Raw genomic sequence first — 26,462 nt, 5'->3', positions numbered from 1 at the left:
TTTATACAAAAACGCTGCTGTCTATCATTGAAAAGTTCAAATATGCTCCTAATCTACTTGCTTACTTTATAATATTGCTCGTTTATCCACTCCTTTATTCACCGTTATTAAATAAAATTTTGATACAAAAAATACCTTCCTCATTTATGTCGATATACATCTAAGAGGCCGCCACTTCGCATAAGCTATTTAAGAAGTTTTTCGGACTTTCTTATAAATTTCTTAAGTTTATAAACTATATAAAGGATACTTTCTTTTTCTTGATATGGAGTTTCATTATATGAAATGTGAAAAAGTTATGTTATTTCTGGAAAGAAGTTACAAGGTCTGGTAAATTCGGTCGAGAGAACTGAAAATCTTTTGTTTGAAATATTCGATTTGTTAGAAAAGTACCTTATTCCGAGTTTGGAATTCACATTTATCCAGGGTTAGAGGAGAAACTCAACAAATTTTGGCACTTATTTGTTATTAGTTAGTTCTGACACCGCTTTACAGAAAGGCGCTATTATTTACTTTGTGTCTCTATATTTCTGCTGAAATATTGAAATTCCATTAGGATAAAAAAATAATCAATTGTCTTGGAGCAAGTAAACACCCTTTTTCTGACAAAAACGTTCAATGTGAATGGACCTCATTTAGCAACATCAGCAAAATTTCTTTTCTGAAGCAATAAAGCAATTTTCTCTTTAAGAAAATATATTTTAGGGTTTTTATTTGATTTTGGCACAAAATTCTTTAAAAGGTTTCTTACAGGCAAATAGAGTGTAAATGCATAAATTCAGCTTTTAAAATAAACTCTATTTGATAGCATAGGCCAACTTAATTTTAAGTCTTTATTTATTAATTTGTTTTAGCTTACTATAAAGACTAATCAAATTAATGACTTTCACTAATCTAATTATTTTTTTATTAACCAATTATTATATTAAATCCTGCTAATCATAAAATACTTTTATTCAAACCTGTGCAGCCAAAAACCAGAAGACAAGGATATCCAGACTATCCCTCAAATTAATCAAGGATCAGAACAGCTGCCAGAAATAACTATACGGAAAGTGAAGAAATCACTATCAGAAATGAAGAATGGTAAAGCTACTGGTGAAGATGATATTGTGATAGAGGCTGTCAATGACGGGGAAGATGTATTACTAACAGTCTTATTTAATAAATGTCTTAAGGAAGCAACAGCCCCACAGACTGGAATAATGCAGAAATAGTTATCCTGCGCAAAAAGAGAAAAATTGCCAACCTACTGTCACAACGCTATAAACTATTTACCATATGTACTACTATGTATCAGCCTCCAAAATAGGCAGGTTTTTGGGCCGGGTACGGGACTTTTGAAATATTGAAATATTACTAGAAAAGTTCCTCGAATATACAAAACCGCTCATGCTAGTGTTTGTGGACTATGAAAAACCCTTGATATAACTTAATGTCACCTTGTTGTGATTCTATCAGAACAAGATGTTTTTGCTAATTGCCAAGTTGATAGTATATCAGAAGACCAATAAATTTATGATACAAGGTGGAATTCGAAAGAAAGTTACAATCTCGCCTTAGTTGCTTACGACGACTCTGTAATGCATACTCAAAAATATCGAGCGGAAGAGTCTGGGTAATAAATACCGATGGAAAAGATCTTAATCAGCTCCAATTCGTCCACTACGTTGATATATTGATATCAGATTACCTAGGTAAAATGGAAAAACTGCTGTCAAAACCTGCCTCAAACAAAGTTAGTCTCAAAATCAATGCTTGTTGAATTCAGCTTCATGCAAACGGACTTCATGACGAACCTGGTCCTTAGCCAAAACCTTCTGGTATAGGAAAAAGAGAACTTCCAAGTGATATCCTATAAATATCTAGGACCTGAGATCAGAATCGGCAGAGATTTTCAAACATGTGGAATCGAGCGGAAAATTGGATACTCATTGGTATCAATCAGTAAATAGAATGAGGAGAATGGATTCATGCTACTCAAGACTGGAAAAGTTGGAGATTATTAAGAGAGGCCTCTGTTCAGCAGTGAACGGGATAGGTTTTTTGATAGTGATCAACATTAAGTTGGTCAATTGGTATAATAGCCAAAACTAGTTTGTTATTTAGATTCAGTGCTGACTTTGGAATTATATTATTTGATTACTGATTTTTTTCCACACGCTGCATTTATCCTGTATTTATTGCTATGTATTTCTCATTATTATTTATATACAAGATCTTTATTTCTTGTTTCTAAGTTTTTAACAGCTTCTTAATTGTAGTCTGTTTTTATGTGCACTCTTTTTCTGTTTTTCTTGTTTTATTTATTGTATCAGTTTCATCATACCTTTATAATAATTATAAAGTAACGTTTTCATAAATGATTCCAATAATCGTGCTCTCCACTAATTTAAAGTCACTTGAAAAAACAATTAAATTTACGTGAAAATTCTCGAAAGGAAATTCATGTTTACCAATTTGGATAAAATCAAAATCCACGCACATGATACTCGACTATGATCCTGGCATAATAGGCCATCAATTTAGTTTACCGTTATTTGGGCATCGTCGGTATTCTGTATTAAGCTTATTTTCCCAGATTAAGGCAACTGAAATAACAAACGGGAACTGAAATTAGCGAATTCAGTCTGTTTATTTACAATGTACTGAGTTCTCGTATTCAAAAGACATCGAAGCATTTATTTATCGCCTTAACGATATCAAAATCAAAATATGAAATCATCAGATTTCATTGCCGGATAATGTTTGAATTGGCATTAAAGTGCTTTATAGCTGTCAACACAGCAGATTATCAAGTTTTAAATGAGATGAGCAGTAGGCGTATTTATTTGTTAAAAAGGTCAGTGAGAAAAACATCGCTGTTAAGTGTTAATTAAGGTTCAATAGAAATATAAAATAGAGAATAAAATAGTTAAGGTAAGTTATAGATTACCAACTTAGGGACAAAAAAACAGAGTGCTTAAGATGAGATTTTGCAAAGACATTTTGCCACTATCTTTCCCTAAAGTAAAAAAATACTTATTTAATATTTTACTTATAACTTAAACAAATAGTAAACTATAGTCTATTTCAAATAGGTAGAGAGTAATAAAACTTTATTATGTATGCAAGATAGGTAACAGGGTGACCCTCCAATAATGTATTCCTATAGTTTGCATTGCGAAATTAATTCTTTTTACAGAGTACAGGTACTACCACCCGGGTTTGCCCGGTTTTGGGTCTGTTTATGAGCTTTTTCTATTGTTATCCATCGGATAAAGACTAAAAATGGTACGACAATTAAACCTAAGCTTTATTCATATTATCATAAGCCTATTTATAAAAAAAAATAATTAAAATTAACGGTTTATCAGTTTAACAACATTGTTTAATACAAAGGATACGTTAAAGTAGTTGTTTCAAAAAAATATATTTTGTAGAGATAAAGTAAAGTGACTCTCATTACCGATAATTCTTAGTATTTATTACAATACAGCGTTACTTAGCAGAAATACCGCTTGAAGCTATTAACGCTTATAGGCGCTATCCGAGTTACCGATATCTCTCTATTATGTCGCCTTTGTAGGCAAATCTCTTTGAGAAGCGTCTCATAGGGTAAGTTATCGTTAAAAACTCTCACAAATAATTAGTAAATTTCGTTTGTGAAGTTTAAATGCAAGATTTATCCTTAAATCCTAATAAACTTTACGCCTAATTTGGCGTTAAGTAATAAACGAAGTTATATCCTAATTAAATGCAAACAACTTTGACACCCTATCTCGTAAGTCAATAGGATTCGACCTCCTATATAAAATTATTTTATTATCTGAAATCATCCCCTTTCAGGTTTATTACGCAATTTTCCAAAGGCATTAATGAGTGTGTTATCTTAAATCCTGACTTGTTAATTTTCCCACAAAAAAATTAAAACCCTATAATATATACGTAAGCTTTAAGCACTTTTATCCCCTATTTGAGGCTGCCTAGAGTGTTTTTGTTATCATCATTTGTGTATAATCTAAATGCGTAGGAAGTCTCTATAGATAGAACATCCCTTCGCCGCATATTAATTTTGAATATTAACTAATGTATTATGGATATCAGCGTCTCTATTAATTGTCTTGACATGTCAATAACACCTCTTTTGATTAAACATAATTATCTATAATCACGTACTTTGTTTTAGTTGAATATTGTAAAATTGAATGGGAGCCAGTGATTTATACTAGTTTTTCTGATTTATTTTAAAATATATTCGGAAAGTCTCATGGAAATATCAAATATGTGCTGTTAGTAATACTATCATTAAAAAAAGATATATAAAGAGAAGAAAAAAAGTTGCTGGCGGAGCAAGCTGTATGACAAAGTAAGTAGTGACAAAATAATTTAATGACAAAAAACAAAAAAAAACATAATACAGAATATACATAAATATATAATAGTAGTGAAATATGAAGGTGTTTTTAGGTAGCTTGTCCAATCTATCCCTTTCTACTCTACTACCACAACTGTCTCAACCATTTTTGCAGTTTTCAACCTTTACAAATTCTATTATTCTAGATATCCTTTCCAGCATCAATTTTCTTCATACGTTCCCTACATACCATCTTTATCTTCAAATACCTGTCCAGTTTTAATGTTGGTAATCATGTCGGCAATAACTTTTTTCATAATAGCTCGAAATATTCAGTACTTTTCCCAAAACAAGTCGGCAGGTTCGCAACCATGATGTACCTAACTTTATTTCACATAATATGCCCCACGTATTGTAGTTTTCTATTCTTGATGGTGTACATGACTTCTAGATCTATTTTCATTATTCTTAAAACTTCTATGTTTGTAATGTGTGAGCTATCCATGGAACTCTAAGCATTTTGCTATACACCCACATCTCAAATGCTTCTAGGATTCTACACCATATAATAAAACACAAAAGACATTTTGCGTGTCTTATATTCGTTTCAAGACGTATTTTGTGACTTTTGAAGCTGGCACTTATTTGTTTAAATACCGTCCTAGCTTTCCCTTTACGAAATTTTATTTCTTGTGCACTATCCCATTCTTCATTTATAATGGTTCCAAGGTAGCAATATTATTGAACACGTTCAATTCGAGTTCCGTTGACATAAAAGTGATCTCCATTTATATCTCTTTTGCTGATGATCATTTGTCTCGTTTTCTTTGCGTTGATATTAAGACCATATTGTTGACTGTACTGCGCGATATGGTCCATTAACCTTTGCACATCTTCCAGGCTATCTGCGATCACTATGGTTTCTTCGGTTTATGGACCATTATTCAGTCTATCTTGAACTCTTCAGTCTTTATATTCAGTCTATCTTAAATATATAAGGTGAGAATGCACATCCCTGCTCGACCCCACGTTGTATTTTCATCTGTTCCGTTCCATCTCTATCAAGTCTTTAAGCGTGCTGTCTGATTCCAGTAGAGATTTGAAATTATTCTGTTATCTGTCTCATGCAAGCTGGCCTCTTCCAGGATATTGCAGATGCTTTTCTATAATCGATTACATATGCGTATACCTCGTAGTTGACGTCTCTGCATCTCTGGATTAGGACTTGAACTGCAGTGCGTGCCTCTCTGGTTCCGACTGCATTTATAAAACCAAATTCATTTTTGGATATTTGTTCTTCGCATTTGTTATAAATTCTTCTGTAGATGATTTTAGAAAACAATTTTAGCATATGGCTCATCAGACCGATAGTGCAATGTTCGTCGCACCATTTTGATAAATTTTGATTGTAGCAATTTTTCAAGGATATTTGCTGAGTTAGAGATTGGTTAAAGATGTCAGTAATACCTACTAGTTCTTCATCTTCCAACAGCTTTAGGAATTTAGCCCCTATATCTTTTGTTGATATTTCTACCTCGTGGTATGGGTGGGCCTGTGGCCTCTTCCGATAGTGAGTACGTGACTTCCGAAAGCTTTTCTAAATATGACTTCCACCTGTCTGATCATATGTTTATCAATGATAATTTTTCCACTTGTGTCTATGATCTTTATAACTTGGGTCCCAGTTATTATTTTTTTTGTACAGGTTAAAGCAGTCATATCTATCTTGCAGTATTTCTATTTATGCGTATGTCTCTGCTACCTCTTTTTCTTAGACTTTTCTAATTTTTTTCTTAAATTTGTGTCTGTACATTTGTACTACGTACCATGGATATAAATAATAGTTACAATCCTTCATGATTCGTAAGACAGAGATGAAGATTTAGGCCAGAAAGTGGGTAAAAAGCCAGGTTTGATTGACAAAGTGATTATGTTTTGCCGCAATTCATTCTTCACTTATAGTAATTTTTCTTAAGTAGTGGTTCCTACGATACTAATACATTTGGTTTATATCCCTTTAAAACGTTAGAAATTGAAAAAAAAAATGCATTTTATGATAAAGTAAATTTTGCATAAATTTTAGTTCAATAAAAAAAAAACATATTAAATTTAGACCGAATAAATAAATTAATTAAATTTATAAATTATTGTATTTAACAAATTTCAATATATAACATTAAAAATGACCGAAATTACGCAAACCAGAGTTATACTAATTATGACAAACGATGAACGAGTTTTTCAATACGAAAACATCCATTTATTTGGAATGCGGTTTTATTAGACCGTCCAATAAACCTCCGATTCTGGATTTATCTCTATAATTTAATTTTAACGCAATTTGAAAATTATTTTCCCGATAATAACTCCCCTACAACAGTGGTGGGTGGAGAATATTTTGTAATTTAATTATATCCTGTACGTGCGCATTACTTATATTTGATTTCGCCGCTTTAATATACAAGAATTTGCGTTTGTTAAATGCCTGTTTTAAATTTAAAATTTTGATATTAGTTATTAAGCTGTGTAATCGGTTATATAAATATTACATTTATGATTTAAATTCACCAAAGAGGATTAGGGGAGCATAATCACGTTTAATAAATTAGTATACTCATTACTCTTTAATGCTTTGCAGTTAGAATTTGCCATTACACAAAATTGTTACTTAACAGAGTTTATTTGAAATTATTAACGCATAATACATTCTAGCTACCCACGTATTTTTATTAATACGTGGCTATTATTTTCGATCATTAAAGATCATTATCAGGAAAACTAGTTTAATATGGGTGAGAACAGTTTCTTAAGTTCTCTTAAGCTGTTAATATACATATTTACAATTAAAATGACGATTTTATTGTATAAAATCATGTACAATTTTATAAGGTAAACTAATAACGCTATTTTGGAGTCACTTCTCAGAAATTATTAGTATAACATGAGCGTTGGAATGAAATAAGCAAATACGTTGATTTGAATAAATATATGAGGATTTAGATGTTGAATTACAGGATTATAAAATTGTTAAAAAAAGTGACTTTTTCCAATACATTTTATACTGATATAAAATATTTTTGTTATACCCATTAATACCCAGTTTTTATTCATAAAGAGGAGTTTTCGAAGATAGTAATAGAAACTGCCCACCAGCTTTGAGAAAAATATCTATGGGTATCAATTTTATTGGAAAAAAATATTTTTTTTCTCTCAACCACCCTGTTACTTATAAGAATTTTTTAAATTAATTTCAACCAGGGATCACGACCCTGAATTTTGTCGTAATATTAGAAAAATACGCTTCATCCTTCCTTTATACATATTTTCATAAAAATTTGACAGTAAGGAATTCCGAATTAAGGATGTTCAAAAAATCCGAATATAGGGTATTAAACTTTTTCCCAAAAAGAAAATATATTATTAACATTTTAAATGTTCCTTGTCGGATTTTGGTAGTGTGATTTGCAGTGATAAAAATGGTTAAGTGCAGTAAAAGCTCTGAACATACACTCACCAGGACGAAGAACTTAGCACTTAACATTTTATAAATAATTTCTTTTTAATTTGTTTTGTTTGTGATATTTTATTGTTATTATAACTTAGACACCAATAAAACAACATGTATGAAGCAATTTCTAACAACAACATTGCGTTTATTTGATTTAAAAAAACTGGGTTTAATAAAAAGTGTTTTAATATAGAAATTCCATAAATCACAGTTTTACCACTAACCAAAGCTCTTTATTTTATTCTTGACACGTGTTTCGCTAACGAAGTTAGCATCTTCAGGGAATGATAGATTTGATTTTCGGAATATATTTGTTAAAAACAACCCAGATGGTGATCCTAAGTGCCTTAACAAATTGGATTGTAATGTAGCAAGTGTTCTAACTAAGGACTTGTCTTAGAAAACTGAACCTACTTTTTATCTTTACTAGTAATTTTGCTTTCTTTGAAACTGACAGGCTTGAAATTAGGGAAGCTATTTTGGTCATAAAAAATTAAAAATACAGTGGGGTAGATGGATTTCTGCTGAAATACTTTTACAATTGCCAGATACAGCTGTTGATGGTCAGCTTGTATCAGCCAGTCTTGGCTACTATCCGAAATTTTCTTGATAATTCCGTTATTTAAGGATGGGATCTCTAGATGCTAGTTATTACCGCCCAGTCTCTATTCTACCTACCCTGTCTAAGTTTATCGAAAAATTTGTCAAAAGGAGGGTTTGGAACTATTTAGAATCATTTAGGGTAATTTGGCTTTTTTTTCTTTTTTACTCAACATGCTGTGTACGACTTTTGAGAGAACCTTTACTTTAATGTGAACCAAGACTGCATAACGGCAGCGGTTTTCTGTGATCTATCTAAAGCTTTTGATTGTGTGAATCACGAATTACTGCGGTCTAAGCTTGAAAGGTATGACTTTCGAGGAAATTCTCAGACCTGGTTTAACTCGTATTTTAGCAATCGGATCTGTCTGTTGTGCATTTAGGGAAAAAATCATCTGTCTCAAGAATTACTTGTGAAGTCCCACAGGGATCGGTTTTGGGGCCAATTTTGCTTTTGGTATATATAAATGACCTTCTTGGGCTACATATCTCTGGAGAATTCACCCTGTTTGCGGACGATACATCGATATTATGGCGAGATAAGGCGTGGAGAGGATGCAACAAGCCATGGAGAAGGATATGAACATTATTAATGAATTGTTCACATCCCATCGTCTTTGTTTAAATCAAAACAAAACACAATGCTTTGCAGAGGGTTGAAGTAATTAAGTTTCTGCGCATTCTGATTAATCAAAAATTACCCTCTGAAGACCATATGGGTTTATGTTTAAATAAAAAGCTTTCATCAGGATGTTTTGCTATAAGGAGGGTAAGCGAGGAATTGGAACATTAGCTAGCACGGACAGTCTATTTCTCATTAATTGAGTCATACAGGAGTATTATTGAGTTTTACAGAGTTTTTATTTAGATTAGAATCTTCTACCCTTATTTTTAAAAATCGTTTTGCACTCATGAGTCTTGACACTCATTACAACACACGGCAAAATCACATTCTGATAAAAAAGTTACTTGGATATGAAAGCAGGGAGTTGGTCAACCATTTACCAGCAAATCTGAAAACACTGAATGCCTTAATGACCTTTCGAGATTTATTATTTTTAATTGTTTTATTTTGTGGTTTTGTATTTAATGGTTTCTGTTTATTTGTATACCGATCGTGCTTTGTCAGCAATTATTTTTGACTAATAAAGCATTTTTGAATTTGAGCTTTCGGCACGTGTTTAGGGAGAAGATTAAAACTAGTCCTGAAGATGCGAACTTCGTTAGAGAAACACGTGTCAAGGATAAAATAAAGAGTTTTGGTTAGCGGAAAAACTGTTCTCTAAACAACAAAAATTCAAGCATGTGAAGACAATAATTGATATTAAAAGTGCCTTTCAGCAGTTTTTCCTATTAATACATTTTCAATAATTTAAGGTTTGTTTAGCAAACTACCAACTTATGTATTTTCGTAATGTTGTAACAAAAGAGTTTTTTTTTGCAAATAAATGGTTGATTTTTGCTAGAAATTACTTAAAACGTGTTCTGTCTAAAAGTGATCTGTTTTACGTACCGATGAGTTACAGCTACAAATACCACATATATTTTACGTGGAAAAGGCCCATTTGCAATTATTTTAGGCTAATTACTTTTAAAACATATTTCCACTCTTAAACGGGATTTCTAGATAGCTTTTAAATTCATATTATTTTAAATAAATCTTAAAAAATATGTATTTTAAAAATTTTAATATTTTTAAAATTACGTGGCCCAGCTGAGATCTCAAATATTATTTCTCTCACGGTTTGACTCGTCTGAAAAACGTTATAAAACCTTTTACTTTAAATCATAAACCTAAGATCGATGAGAACAATACGTCAATAATTTGGTGTGACAATAACCCAATTTAAAACGCTGTGCCTTAACAGTCCCACCCTGTGCAATTTAAAAGATCCATACTTAGCCCTTGAAGCTACAATGGTGCATTTGTCATCAAATGGGATATTTACGATAATGCCGACAGAACCGGAGTTTTTATCGTTAAAAGCCGCATATTTGCGTGGGTGCTTTTCGAAGTGAAGAATTAATATTAGGTTTTGTAATATTTATCTGAAGGCAGGTATATTTTATAGCCGCCATTTAATCGATGCTCTTATGGGACCAGAGTTAGATTAAAAAATATATTTTTCAGAGTTGTATCCGTACTTGAAAATGGCACGCTGTAAATAAATAATCCCTCGACGATTCTGAAAAAGTTGCCACATAGGAAATAAGTCTTGAAAAGAACTTCGTGCAATAAAAGTTTTTTGGTCATGCCACAGTTTTTAATGACGCTCTTATAAAAAAAGCCTTTAAAATTCTGCACACGAGTCATCCCAAAATTCTCTAAAGTCGTTAAAGAATAAACGAAGTTTTGATTGTTTCTTTTAGGTCTCTAGGTTCGATCGGCTGGCTCGCAAGTTAACTAAATACTGTACGTGTAATAACATACTATTTCTATTATTAGTATTGTTAGTTTGCCTTACATCAAATCTTTTTTTTTTAATCTTATCAATTGTTACCAAATTATAGGTTATACTTAAACACCACCTAAAAAAATTGTAAAATATAGGAGAGAAAATCACAAGGAACTATAAACAAGGCCAAAACAATGGTTGAAGTAGTAGTTTAATAGTTGCAGTCTAAAATCCTGAACTAGAGTATGCTGAAAATAGTATTTAAGAGATACTGCCTCATTTAAAGCATTTTTGAAAAAGACAAAGCAAAGGCTTTGGGCAGAGGATTTTTGGATTATTCTAGTATGGTATATAATTGATCAACAGAAAATTATTTGTTGGTACATTCATCATATTTTTCTTATTATTTTATTTCAGCATTCTCACATACTTACGTATGGTGTATACTACTCCAAAATCACTTCTGAAAATCATTGAATATTTTTGCTTTACTGCAATACTATATTATCAGAATACTATATGGATGATTCAGAAGTCATTATTTTATGAGATTTTATTTAGGTATTTAAAAGGCCTTAAGATCAATTTTAAGTAACTCATTGAACATTATTAACAGTGGTGGAACTTCTCCATTAGGTCATTGAGCCAATGAGCTCCCAAATAAATAAAAATTTAGTATATTTACTATAGAGATAGAAAATATAGTACAAACTTAAAATGCCTGAAAAACATTAAAAAGGATATACACATATGAAATATTCACTTAGAACCCTGGAACAAAGAAAAAAATATAGTATGAATTTAATAGAAAATTATTATAATTGCGTAAAAAATTAAAGATTACTCGCATTTTCTAAATGATGTAAAAATAGCACCAAATGGCAGAAAAATATTTTTAATCCCTGCCTGATCAAAAATTATGTTTAAGGCATAGAAAATCACTTCTGTGGCCTACAAGACGTGATATGTCTTTAAAAGTCCGGAACAAAAAGGGCTTTTAATTTATAATAATCAAGTGCAATGTCTGGATATTTTTAAGATAATACCATAAGAAAGTGTGCAGTTTTAGCGGTATAAAGAATAAAACTCCGTAAAGTTAAAAAGCGTGTTAACCAGTCATAACGCTGAAGTTGCGAATGAACATGGTACATTAGTATGTCTTTCCAGTTCTTTTGTATGGCATGGAAGCAATAATACTTACTGAGATAATGCTCACACGTCTAGAATCATTCGAGATATGGATGTACCGGCGATTACTAAAAATCAGTTTGGTAGACAGAATTAGTAATAACAAAGTTCTTAATTGCATCGCATTAAAAAACGCATTAAAATTATGAAATGATGCAAATTAGAATATTTTGGTCGTACTACAACATAAGAGACATATGAGATTTTGTATCTCATTGTAGACAAACTGTCAATAAAATAACAGTTCTCAACACGAGATCCAACATGAGGGGCAACAATCGTTGAACCGTCATTATACCAGAAAAAGAAGAAGAAGAAATACAACTTGTTTTAATTATAACCTAAATTAACTTAAAGGCATATGTTTAAAAAAAGATATTCATTCAAATGATTTCAAACTAGTTGGAGTATGAGCTTATTTTGTTTGAGATTTTGGAGAATCAATAATAAGTTATTGAAATAAAGATTTCACAAAGGCCTTTGATAGACTGGCCTGTGCTTTCCCATTTATTTATGTAAGTAAAAAAATAGTTTTTTCAAATTTTAGTATAGGAAATACAATAAAAAAAGTCATTTTGCACGTCCTTATATAGTTTATGTGACCCTTTACTAGATAAAAATACCGTATCTAGTAAATTCATTAGTATAAACACCGTATTTCTTAAATAATGTCAATACTTGACCATTTACATAAAAGATAAGGCGTTTATATCATGCGATGCTCGCACCTGTATGCTCCCGCCGCGTACCTTCAATACGGTGTTAAATACAACTTAATAGTTTATAGAGCAGCTTATTTTAAGACAAAAAGTCGATATATGTACCAATTTATTTATTTTGCATATATGTTCAAATGTTACAGCAGAGAACATATGCCTTTGTGTGAAATTATATTTTTGATAGTTGAATTATATTTACCCAGTGACATAACAATTACCAATAAATATTCCGATTTTGAATCATTTTAAAACAATCATGCTAATATAAAAATATCGTTTCATAAGTTGGGCAACGAGGAATGTGAGAAATGTGATTCATTTTTCTTGCATGAGTCTAGCCACAGTAAAGAAAGTGCATCTCAAAATACTGATTGTTCTATTTGTTTTACGTGGAAAAAGTTAAATTCACCAAGGAGGAATATCGTGTTCATTAATTACAAACAAATAATGAACATACAGCAATATTCTCTTGTGCTGATATGCAAAAAGCATCATGTTTCCTAGAAAAGATATGTTCAAGCAACTCTTCATATTATAGCTTTTAACTAATCCTTTGTTCCATTTGTCTAACTAGAGAAAATAAGGGTTTAGCAGTTATTTGGCGTGAAGTTGTAGCTGAGCGTGAAAAAGTAGATATTATTAGCTGCTACAGCATATTTATAATAAATTACGCAAGAGATAAAGAAGATATTTATAAATGGACAGACAATTGTAGCAGTCAATATAAAAACTGGTTACTTGTAAGCTATCTTGTATATATAAGTAATACACATTACACTACCGGTCAAAAAATGACTATTAAATACTTTAAGCCTGGAAATACCTATATGTCAGCAGATAGTTTTCATCATTTGGTGGAAAAGGGCTCAGAAGAAAATTCTAAGGTCTACGACTTTTAGGATTTTTCAAATACAGTCCAGAATTGCACAAAACACAGTTCTATAAATGTCAAGAAACGTAACATTGCTGAATTTAAACACTGGCCAAATTTTACTATTAACTATCAGTTCAATAAGTGTAATAAAGGTCGTCCACTTTTAAAAGACATTGTTTTAATTGAAGCAAGAAGAGAATCCACTCTCTTATTTTATAAAAAATGCTTTTTGACCCAAGACCCCAAAAGTTACACTTCAAACCGAGGCATTTCTTCTGAACGAAAAAAGAAGATTCTGCCTAACTTGTCGTCCATCGTTCCTAACCAAAAATTACTTTTTTGGAATAGTTCATTTGTTCATTCATGCGCAGGAGCGCATTGCTTTTTGCCTCATTAACAATATTGAGGATGACTGAAATTTTTTGAGATTCTTTATTATATAATAATTTTGGTTTAATAAATTTAATAAATTTATTTTTAGTTTTTATGTTTTGTAAAACTTTCAAAATGAGGTGCTCGTCTTGCTGAAAAATTACATTTTCTAGCCGATGGCGCTCATCTTCCTCGGTAGCAGTAACTGGCCAATAGTAGTTTCCAGAAACTCAAGGTAGATTTCTCCTATTAAATTGCCAGGTAAAAAATATGGTCCAATAATGCGGTTGCTGAAAATTTCTGCCTATACATTTAAGTTTTTGGGATATTGGGTATGTACTTCTCTAAATAATCTAGGGCTGAAATCCGACGATATCTGGAATTATGTCTGTTCACAATACCATTAAGTAAAAAGCTGCATTCATCAAAAGAACAAACATTAAACATAAATTCCAGGTTGCCACTGATTCGCTCATTCATAGTTTCACAAAACTGTAAACGGCGGTCATTATCATCCTCATTAAGTTTTTCTGGATCAAACTTTTAAAATTTACTAGACCCTTCGACGTAAAACACCTGATACTTCACTCACTTTCCTTGTACTGAGTATGGGATAGATTGACGCAAAACTCTAACTTCTATAGCTTTATTTAGAACTGAATTTATTACATTTCCAGGTTTGTTTGCAACTGATCGCGTTTCACGAAGTTTTGGCACTAAGTTTATGACGTATGTATAGGATAAGATGTGTGCGTTTGGATGTAATTCATTGTAGGACAATGCAGTTGCTCTAGCACAATCGTTATTTCTAAAGAAAATTCAAATAATTTCAACTTTCTCTCTTGGAGCGTGTAAGTCATTTTAAATTAAATATTTGGCAAAACTAAAATATAGCAAAACGATTAATAAGATTCTCATACAGTATATTTAACCGATACTAAACTAGCAATATTTTGTAGAGCATGGAAACATTTCAAAGTATGTACTATTGTAATAATATTTGGTATTATTTTGGGTATTAAGACTACTAAGCATAAATGTACAAGCTAAGTTTAAAATAGTTTTTTAAAGATTTTGACATGCTGTCATGTTAAAGAGGGTGATAGTAGCAACTTAAAACTTAGGCATTACAAGCAGGATAAAATGAGCTTTAAATCAATCGACCCCTATTATCATTTAAAATTTTAAGGTAACCTCCGCGTAGGCGTTGATGGTAAAGGTTTTTATATGCGAGATTATTCTGTCCCCCTAAAATCAAAAATCGACGGGTGCGAGCGTTTTTTGATTTTTTTGCGAAATCTCGGTGAAAATAAATATTTATGAAATAATATAATTTGTGGAAATTTATGTAGGAATTACCCCAAACGGGTCGTTGGACTTCGGTGGATGTTCAGTTTATTCCATATTTTATTTTGTAATAGTAAAACGGTTGTAAATTGGAATTTGTAGATTTAAAAAAAATATTGTAAATGTTTTGTATCTGCAATTTTAGCGATACATCCCTTACTAGAATACAGCCACAAATTTAAAACTACCCATACAGAAGTAGATAGTTGGGTACGGCACTGGAAGAACGTGCTTTTGACGATATGTGGCAAACTTAAAGAAGAGAAAAATAGGAAGGGCATAAAACCTTAATCTGCTGCAAAAGACGAGCGATTGTTTTTGTCCCGAGGAAATAAGGATTTGAGAAATGCCGATAAAAACCGTGTAAAGTTTGGAAGCGGAATTGACTCGTGCTTGGAGTCCTGACCTGAATATTCGAACAGCCCTACCGACACCGAGTTAGTGCCTTTGCTTTGCCTTCCAGCTGAACCGAACCGTCATATAGTCCTTCGTATCGGTCGCGGTGGGTCTCGGCACAGTTCATCCTCTTCTTTCGAGCGTCGAAACGCTTTTTGAAAATTAATGCCTTTTTTAGTTCCCATCACTTTCTTCTGTATTTTCGCTTATACAAAGCGGAGATTTTAAATCTGCTATTATACATGACAGAGCCGTTTATCGGCTTTCGCGATCGATTGTGCGGTGAAAAGTGAGCGGGTATTGTTATTCAACGATGGATTACTTTCATGTTAATAAGAGTAAGTCGTATTTTCCTTTCTTTTTTTTTCAGCAGCGAGACCTAGACGTCTCTTAAAAGATTTATACTCGGCAAGTTCAAGAAAAAAAAAATCTTCTGAAACCGGCTACCGTCGATGCCAGCGGAATCTCCGCTTGATGATGGAATATCTCCCATGTCTATTTCTTCCGTCTGACATCTGTTAATTTGAATATTGTCCATAAATTATAGTTGTTCATGGACACAATTAAATTTATAGTAGCCAAAATGATTGATATCGCTTATTGCTCTATCTATAGACCAATTAACTACATGTACCATTGTTTTTGGTAGTCATATTTTTATCGGTCACATTAAAATTTTAATTGATGTCATGTCAAATAGTTATCTAAAAATCATAGTTTTTTTTTCACCGATTGATTATTCGTTTTAAAAGAAATACCAATTGAGAATAAACCATTGTTGTTGAAAGCACCATTCATTTTTCTAGGCATAGAGAGCCACGTGAACTTCATATTCTTGTTACCTGAATAGGGTATACAGGAGCGGATTCAGCCACTTATTTAAGGAATGTTGAAAAAATAAAATTCAAAAATGTCACGTATGATAAGTTTTGCAATTTTTAAAACATTTTGTTGGGAGATCAGCATATTCTAGGTAATAAAATGTTACTCAAACATTTTATACTAACTTTATCGCAGAATGTTAAAAGGAATTATGTGAAAATCTATTTTTAGACAGTCTCCTCCTAAATTGAGAAACATTTATTTCTTTTTTCTTAGTACTTAGTAATAATAAGCTTTGTCTATTTTTAATGATGCGCATGTGCTATGAAGAGAATTCTTTGCTATGAAAAACTATATGTAAACTTATATTTTTCCTAATACTATTCCGATTATGATGCTGTAGTATTTCTAGGTGATTATACACTTTTGCGCAGACTCAAATACTTTCAAAATCTTTTCTTAAAACATATATTTTAACACAAATGGTTAATTCTCTTATAAGAATAAATGAGGAGTTCGCGTGCATACCCGGATATATCCACTTTCATAAAATTTTCAGGAAACACGAAAAACACCCTGTGTATAGAAAGAAGAAAAAAAAAATTTAAAAAATTAACAATTCGTCATTATTAGCAATAAAAGTTTTGTTTTTGCATAGAAATGAGACATAATAAGCAAAAATCTATATTTATTTCTCTTTAAACAAACTGGATCAAGTTAATTAATTTGACAAAAGTAATAAAAGGAAAATTAAATATCTATTGCATTTTCTTCATGCAGGTAATCGCATAGCTCATTTTCTTCTTGGGTTTGAAAATTTACCGAGGTATCCACATTGACTCCGGTATTATTACTATGTAACAGTTTTTTGTATCACAAAAAATCTTCCCTGTTTCGCCAATACATCCCCAAAATGCTCTATCAAATGATTTAAACTTTTTTTCTGGTATGGAATTACCTAGTGGTAGCGTGCTAAGATGTATGTTGTCTTCTGATTTTCCCTTGTTAAGAAGTGATTCCCAAACTGTGTCACCCAATGATGTAAACCCATAAAATTGAGACATATATATTAATTTTAACAGTGGTTTTGTTATGTTCATTGTCAATTTTTTCAAGTGAATTTTTTTGCATTCTGAAATTCCCTTTATTTTTTTATATACCTTTTCCAGTTCTTTAACATTATACATTTGCCAGTCAAGGCCTCAACGTATTTTTCTTTTGTTGTAATGACTGGATGTCTTAATGGATGTCTTATGAACTTAAAACACTAAAGGAACATTTTTATTTGACTGGTCTTACTAGAATAGATAATAAAAAGTGCAATAGAATACGCACAACTTGTTTATTTAAATATATCCGCTTTTATTATCAGAATTTGGATATATCCGGTTTTGCTCCAAATGTCGAATTTTACTTAACGTTTAAATGGGATTTATTCGGTTTTGCTTCCAAACAAATATATAAACCTATTGAAATGATAACAAAGACCAAGAACCGTCAAAAAACGATTTTCGGTGAAAGTGGATATATCCGATTTTGCACTCAAACTCGTCAAATAGTCTTTAACTCCAACACCTTACTGGATATTATAGAATGACTTTTTACAGAATTCTTTGCAATGTTTGCGTACTGTTAGAGTATCTCTTTGTCGTAGATTTAAGCTACGGATATCCCTTCTAAGTCGCAATTTTTCAGAAATATAACAAGGCATTTTATGTTTTATAATTTTAAACCCTAAACAATACAAACGAAGTTTGTGCCGATTATTCATATTTAGCCAATTAGATGTTCAAAGATACTGTGTAACTCCCGTTTTTCTATTTAGGTCATAAATAAGTCTGATCCACAAATTTTGCACTTTTTTGTTCTCTTTATTGATCAACACTATTAAGGCATAAGTGGCAAACACTATTACAATGGTTGGAATGGCTTAGATTCAGACAAAATCTTGCGAGTACAAAGTAGTAGATAGTTTTTGTAACCGTATTCGACTGGGCCAATAGAATTGACTAGACCGGCTGTCTCTACAATGTGATTTTGAAAACAAGCAAGGTTTGTTAACTAAGATCTAGTGTATATGCTTTGAATCCTTTTCTTTCTTTATAATATGATCCCAATGGACCACATATCGGATCATTCACTTTTGATTGTTTATTAGAAATGTTTAAGGAAAAAACTGCACCGAATTTTCGAGCTTACAGAAATTGAGTAAATTTTAATCTGGATTTATTTTAAAGAGGTGTAAGCGATATTGCTTGGGCTAATTTATTAGCCTTGGACTCCATTGATGATATGGTTGAGTACTGGAATGTCAATATTATGCATGTATTTGATTTACATATACTCCGTACTACTGTTAGAGTAACAAAATAGAGATAATGCTCTATTGAGGTATAGGCAGAGCAATTCGGAATTAAACTGGCTTGGGTATAAAAACCTAAGAAACTTCATTGATGCAGCTGAACCTTAGGATGAAAATTATACCACAAGTCTAAATTTATATTAAATTCACAAGAATTATTGAACACGATTAATCTAAAGTATAATTCTTTTAAAATCCCTGAATAATCTAGCGATTGCTTTGTTAGCTCTATCTTGGTCGGCAAGAATCAAAACACGCTATGTTACATTATTGACACTAGGAATGCTAATCAACTTAATGTTAATATATCTAAGTTTACCAGAAGTTACTTCTGCTGAAAATATATAGTATCAAATCGGGATTTACTGGCTCAATAAGTCTAAAATGCTACCTCTAATTTTTCCTCAGCTCATTAATGTGTTCACCTTCATGACTAACAAAGATCTTGAAAACTGCTCAATTTCCTAGTCAGTGGAAATATGTTAATATAATTCCTTTTCAAAAAACTATTTGCCCGACTGGCCTTTTTGATTTTTCCGTTTTGCGAAAAGTTATTAAATCGCAACTAAATCAATTCCTATATAAATACAATGTTTTCCCATCTATACAATCAGATATTCGAGCTAATCATAGCACGACTGCAGCACTCGGTAAGGATACGAATGATATTTTAAAGACAAGCGATTAAGGGTTAAATACATGTTTAATATTACTTGATTTTCGCAAAGCTTTTGACATCCTTCAGTATCTGATTTTATGTAAAAAAAAATAAATATCTTGGCTTAAGTGATGTTTCTATTTTTTTTGTGACTTATTTATGTATTCTGGTATAGATAGGGTGGTTACGTGGATGAGCTATTAAATCAAACGACGCTTTTATTATTTACTAAATATTTTATTATTATTATTATTTTACTGAATATATACTTAGATTACGATTTTTTTTGCAACTTAACGAATGATAAGGCTGCAGTTTGTTGGTATTTATTTTAAGTAAAATATTTATAACCGCTTCTCACATTTCCACTTCAATATATTAAAAAAGTTTCTTTTTACTTTCTTTGCTTTTAACACTTGATAAAACTTTATTTTTCTACTATTTAAACATATCAAAAGGTAGAAAATTTATATTTAAATAAAGCCTATATATTTTCAAATATTGAGATATTATTCTTTATTTTCTAGTGAAAATTGCCCTTGAAGTGAGATTTTCTTAATAAAAAAATTATCCTAAGAATCATTGTCTTATATTATACGAATTGTATATAATAGCGAGAGGAAAATCAATATTTCCAATTTATTTCCCTGGTTGTTTTAAGAGTCATAATGAAAAGTTCGAATTCCCTCCAAAATTAAGGAGCATCTATTTATTTTTTATTATTAGTACATAAAACGGAGCTTTATGCATTTTTTACGATGTACACGTGTTAAATAAAAAATTATATTTTTTTGAAAATTTCTTTATCAAATATTTTTTCTAGTATCATTATGATTAAATAACTACATACTTATATGTTATGTAATCAAAATGCTTCATAGATGTTTGTTTAGATTAATATTTCTCTTTTAAATTAAACGTTTATTGATATTGGTATTTTGATTGAAGTGCCTCAGTAAAATATTAGTAAACGCTTTTTACATTTCCACTTTAAAATATTAAAGAGGTTTTATTTGCTTAAAACAAATTTGATAAAAGTTTCTGTTGTAAAACAACTTAATGGAGTTACTATTATTGGAAATATTTTAATATATATATATATATATATATATATATATATATATATATATATTATAAAACAATCGATAAAGTAGAATAATAGACGGAATAAAACCATGTTTTTGAGCTTATAAGCCATTACGGAGTAAATTTTAAGGGTCATAATCAAAAGTTCGTACGTACAAGTGAAGCATGTAATTTTTAACAACCGCGTCATGTAAAAATTAAATTTGAAAATTCAAGGGTTGTCCCGCAACGCCCTTGCAGTAGTTATACATGTAAGCCGTGAATTATGGAAGCGTACAACCCGGACGAATAAATATGAACATAACAAAAGCGAGATCTGAGTCGTTATCACGCAAAACATTGTAACAATATTGTAAAAAAATGCTGCTCTACTCCAAAATAAAAAAAAAGTTTTATATCAAAACGCAAAACCCAGAATCTAGAACTATATTAAGGTTGAGGAGCTGAATAAAGTACAGGAAAAAAGCAGCATTTTATAAATTTGATTAATACTAGCCAGTCACGCAAAGAAATTTGTGTAAATCGCTTATGGAACACTGAAAGTAGCACTATCGTTGGGCCCCATTGCAATTTAGATTCAATGCAGGGCACGTTCTTTCGGAAAGTAGAGAAAATAGGCTGTAAATTTACGCATTAGGGCGGAAAACACAATTTCTAACCTTTGTGCTTTTTTTATATCGGTTAACGTTTTTATTTTATAGTCTTTTATATGAGGCATCCAATGGGTACTTGAACGTATCATAATTGTAGCTCGAAACATTTGGTACTGTGGTTATTATACCCTAAAGGTCTTCGGTCTACCTGGTCGGAAATCTTTTGCCGTCACAGACCTGAAAATATCTGAGAACTGCATACCTGGTGTCCCTTTAACATAGTTTTGTTTCGACGAAGGATTTATATTTCGTTTCAATAACCTGGTTTTTGTAAAATTACTATAAATTTAGCTTTGAAACGGCTGAAATTTGGTATAAAAGGAAACGAACAATAAATCGCTTTTAGTATTTAAAAAGTTTTACTTTGAGGTTTTTATACAAGTATGCTTAAATAATCCTCCTCTATGATTCCTTCAAATAAATGCCTTTAATTTCTTGTTCCTCAGTAAAAGGATCTGATATTTTATTCATATAAATTATATTTTATTAATACAATATATTTCCCCCATGATTTACTCGAGAAAAACCTGTTCCATAATTTAAGGATAATGTCTCCCGCCATGCTTTATTAATTTCGAACAATCGTAAATATTGTTAAATAATATCGGCAAGGTAAAGTAATATAACTCCATAAATCACAAAATAATTTTCTCTCGTTAAAATTTATTGAAACATGGCAATATATTTTTTCTGATTGCCTCATATAATCGGAAATTAGTATTTTTATTTATTTTTCCGAGGACTCTTGCAAAATTAATGAGTTTCCAGTGGCGCTACTACTAGTTTTATTAGCCTAGCTGCAAATATTGTGTGGTTTTTAATTTTTTTATCTACTAAAATCATTGATAAAATGGAAAATAACGTGATATTTTTTCTATTTGTGTTTTGTAGCTAGAACAAATTAACAGTAAATACCTTTTTGGTCTATTTTTAATATTCCTTGGTATGTACCTTGTGATACTGTATTTTGACACTTATATCTTATCATTATATTTTCGTACTGAAATTATTCATTTAACGTATTTATATTTTCAATATTTATTTAAAATGCTTGTAGGACTCATCAAAAGGAATTGATATAGCAAAAACCACCTAAGTAAAAGTTGCATAATAAAAGATATAGTAAAACAATAAAAATTTAAAACTATAAGAATGTGAATAAACTAATTTTTTATTCTCAACGAATGCCCTGTAAACTCTTACCGTTTTTAGCTCACTGCTCTTTCCGTTTACCAAAATTTGTGGTATTGCATGGTTCTCAGTACGAACCTTTGGTCCGATCAATTATATCAGTATTTTAATAATGGGTATTGCATTTCTCTGGTTATTTTGTGGAGAGAAATTGCCTCTCGGATGTTTGTAAATTCAGTTATTAGAATTCATGACATACGGTATTTAAAAGAATAACGAGGAGGCCACTCTGAAAGAGCTGCTCAACCTGAAATGTTACAAGTTGATGGGTACTAGTTACAACAATGGGTACTAGAGCCATAGCAGCTTAAGTTGAAGTTTCTCATAGTAAAGTGTGGAAGATAATATGCCCAGTATTATACTTATCACCGGATAGAAGCGTTACAACCTTAGCGTGCTCTTTAAACCACTCCATGTAAATATTGGCTACGACTGGAAATAGTGGGGATACCATTGGGAGTCCTTCGTCCTGAGTGTAAAACCTATCTTTGACTTTAAAGTAGTAATTATGAAGACAAACTTCCAAAAGCCTCATCACTCCCTCAATTGGTAGTCCAGTGCGTTCAGCAAAGATCGTGTCCTTCCTATAAGCCTTTCCTTAATTATGTTCAAGGATTCTTCGATGGACACATTTGTATACTCTCAACATCAAAGCTTACTAGGCAGTCACCGGGTCCGATGTTGGTAGCCTGAAGTAGTTTCACGAAGTATGTTGTTGTTATGATGACGATTCCGTATTTTCTTGCTGTCCTCTAATGATGTTCAACAAAAACCTAGAAAGTTCGGATGAAGAGCACGCCACAAGAACAGCACATTCTGAAAAGAAAGATGTGGCTTTGATACGTAGATGGCGTATTCATCATCTAGGCAACGCAGAGTTAATAGACTTTTTAGACATACTGGCCAGTACTTGCATTATATCTCAAATCATCAAGGCATAATTATTATGCAATGTGCCTCCTGATCTTTGCACTTCGGCTGACGGCAGCTCTTCGCCTGGTAGGCCTATGGGTTCGGGATGAAATTCGATTAAAGTTCAGTTTCATTCAAGTTTTACTTTATTTTCCCTTTCTTAAATTTAAATAAATTCACTGTTAAAGAAGACACCACATATTTTGTTTTTTAGTAACGGTTACACTTATATTTCCGATACTTTGTTGCTCTGGGAAGCCACGTAAATTATTACCATCAAAAGCTATTTATATTGTGATCAATAACCCCATAGTCGATTATAGTTCACACCAAAATTAACGTTATCCAATTACCACTCTATATAAACGAGGGCATTTTATCTGTAAAAAGAAGAAGAGAAAACAGAAATTAATGATTAAATAAAATTGTCACATTTAAATTAACTTTAAATTTAGATAAGGGCATCAAGGACTGATCTTGCTGGCTCTTCTCGTTGGAATCCCTTTCACGTTTGCCATTTCACAATGAATAGACTTACTCCAGAACAACGCTTTCAAATTGTGCAAATATATTTTGAAAATCATAGTTCAATTCGCGAAACTTACCGTGCGCTGCGTCCATTTTACGGTCGACATAATCGGTCATCCGAGCAAGTTATTCGAAAAACCATGGATCGTTTTCGTACCACGCATACTCTAGTTGATAATACGCATCCACAAAGACGTCATACAGTGCGCACAGAAGAAATTATTGCTGCTGTGGAGCATAGTATTGAAGAGGACCCGAATGAGTCGATTCGCCATCGTGCACAACAATTGGGGCTGTGCCCATCCACTTTGAGGAAGATTTTGCGGCAAGATCTTGGCTTGCGAGCTTACAAGATCCAACTTGTGCAAGAACTGAAACCGCGTGACCATTATGCGCGCCGTATGTTCGGTGAATGGGCGGAAAACAGTATTCAGCTTGACCCATTTTTTCAATCCAAAATTTTGTTCAGCGATGAGGCTCATTTTTGGTTGAACGGCTTCGTCAATAAGCAAAATTGCCGAATTTGGAGTGGCGAAAATCCAGAAGCTTTTGTTGAGACGCCCTTACATCCATTAAAAGTCACAGTTTGATGCGCTTTATGGTCAGGAGGAATCATTGGCCCATATTTTTTTAAAGATGATAACGACCAGAATGTAACAGTCAATGGAGAACGTTATAGAGCCATGATTGCCGACTTTTTTGTTCCTCAGTTGAACCGACTTGATGTGGCAGAGCTTTGGTTTCAACAAGATGGTGCAACATGCCACACAGCGTGTGACACTATCAATTTATTGCGGCAAACATTCCATGATCGCATAACTTCACGCAATGGGCCTGTGAACTGGCCTCCACGATCGTGTGATCTCACACCCCTGAATTACTTTCTTTGGGGATATGTGAAGTCATATGTCTTCAAAGATAAACCACAGACGTTGGATCAGTTGGAAGCAAACATTCGCCGCGTTATTGCCGAGATATGGCCCCAGATGCTTGAAAAAGTGGTCGAAAATTGGACTTCCCGATTACGCTACATTCGAACCAGCCGTGGCGCTCATATGCCCGAAATCATTTTTAAGCACTAATGGCATAACAATATCTTTTAAATAAAACCAATACCATGTCAATAAATTTTTTTTATAGTTTTATTTCACTTCAAATTTGTATACCTCTCAAAAAAACACCCTTTACTTCCAATAAAACGTTTTAAAACTAGAATAGATAAAAGAAGAATTTTAACTATAAATAAAAGTCTTAAAGCGTACTAAGCTGAGTAAGCACACAACAATCCAAGTTTTATTATCATTAGTGGCCGTACAAAAAATATGCATCTACCTCTATTATTTATGTTATATAAAAAATCCTTTTAAAATTAATTTAATTATTAATTTCAGGGTGACGGTGTCATGGCCTGGCATGGGAAACTGAGGCCCGGTTTATTACTTTTACTTTTTTCGTTCGTTGTTATATCGGAGGCGACAGCAAAAGCTCTAGGTAAGTCTAATATTTATAGTACATAACAAAACCTGCCGTTTTTCACCCATTCCTTGGCAGCCGAAACTTTAAAATTTCATCCATAAAATATTATCCAACTTCCACTTAAGCTTCTTTGCCGGCTAAAGGGTAGGGAAATATAGCATGCATTAAAGCCCATATTTTAAAGCAATGCTTAACTAAGTTTTAAAAAGTGTATATATCAAAACTTAAGCTTCTCTGCTGCGGCATTGTATTTATTACAATTTAATTTAACCCGATTTGAATGTTATGAGGTTAAATTTTTTCGAATATCATTTGGAAAAGGCATAAATTATTTTGCTATGTAACTTTTAAGCGTACGGTGCAGTTAACTATGTTAAATAGTTTTTAATTTAAAATTTCAATTGAAAAAGGTATTTATGAGTCATTTCTTTTGAAAAATATTAACTTTGCACTGTCAAAATGGCACAAAGTACGACTTGAAGAGTATTCAAAATTTAACGATGCTACTTATGACTGATGGTGTTCGAGTATTTTGAACACCAAGCATATATATTTTATTACTTTTGTAGGTTAAAAAAAAGTATGTTATATCTTCTTGTTCTGAGAAGGAGCTTTATGTGGTATGAAAACGATGGGTCGGTAACAAAAGCACCTTAAGTTAATTTTAGTCATTTTGGCGCATTTAAATGTCAATGCTCATTGTAATATGATTTTTCATGGTACATGAGTATACTCCTCTTTCTGTATATTGTATTTGACGGTGATGGGTGAATCATATTGAAATGTGAATTTTAACAAATTCTTTGTTTATTAGTATGGATGTGAAATTTTTTACCATTAAAATTAATTTTTAAATATGGGATGTCTATATATTAAGTTATGGATCAAGCTCAGAAAAGTACTCAAATTTCGTAAAATTTCTAAAGCTTAGCAAAAATTCCTTTTCATTTGTGTTTTAAATGCAATTTAACTTTTATAAGACAGTTTAAGTATTCTTATACTTCTAGAGCAAAAAAGAATAGCTCTATTGGACGGTTA

At 31.8% G+C, this 26,462-nt stretch overlaps 1 protein-coding gene across 7 annotated transcripts in view; it reads left to right on the top strand.

Moving 5' to 3' along the window:
* Window positions 1-26,462, top strand: part of LOC126749121 (latrophilin Cirl-like) — a 278,424-nt gene that overhangs the window by 111,810 nt on the left and 140,152 nt on the right. For all 7 annotated transcript variants that reach the window (XR_007664896.1, XM_050458770.1, XM_050458771.1 and 4 more), the window contains one exon: window positions 25,340-25,439. Coding sequence is in view for 6 of the 7 variants with exons in the window: in XM_050458770.1 (XP_050314727.1) it covers window positions 25,352-25,439 (88 nt within the window). In the remaining variant the exon portion in view is untranslated. The remainder of the gene's footprint in view (window positions 1-25,339; window positions 25,440-26,462) is intronic.

Source organism: Anthonomus grandis, chromosome 22, assembly GCF_022605725.1.
Source record: "Anthonomus grandis grandis chromosome 22, icAntGran1.3, whole genome shotgun sequence".
In the NCBI taxonomy this organism is placed as follows: domain Eukaryota; kingdom Metazoa; phylum Arthropoda; class Insecta; order Coleoptera; family Curculionidae; genus Anthonomus; species Anthonomus grandis.
The sequence above is the reverse complement of the archived record's forward strand: the minus strand, read 5'-3'. Positions and strand labels throughout refer to the sequence as shown.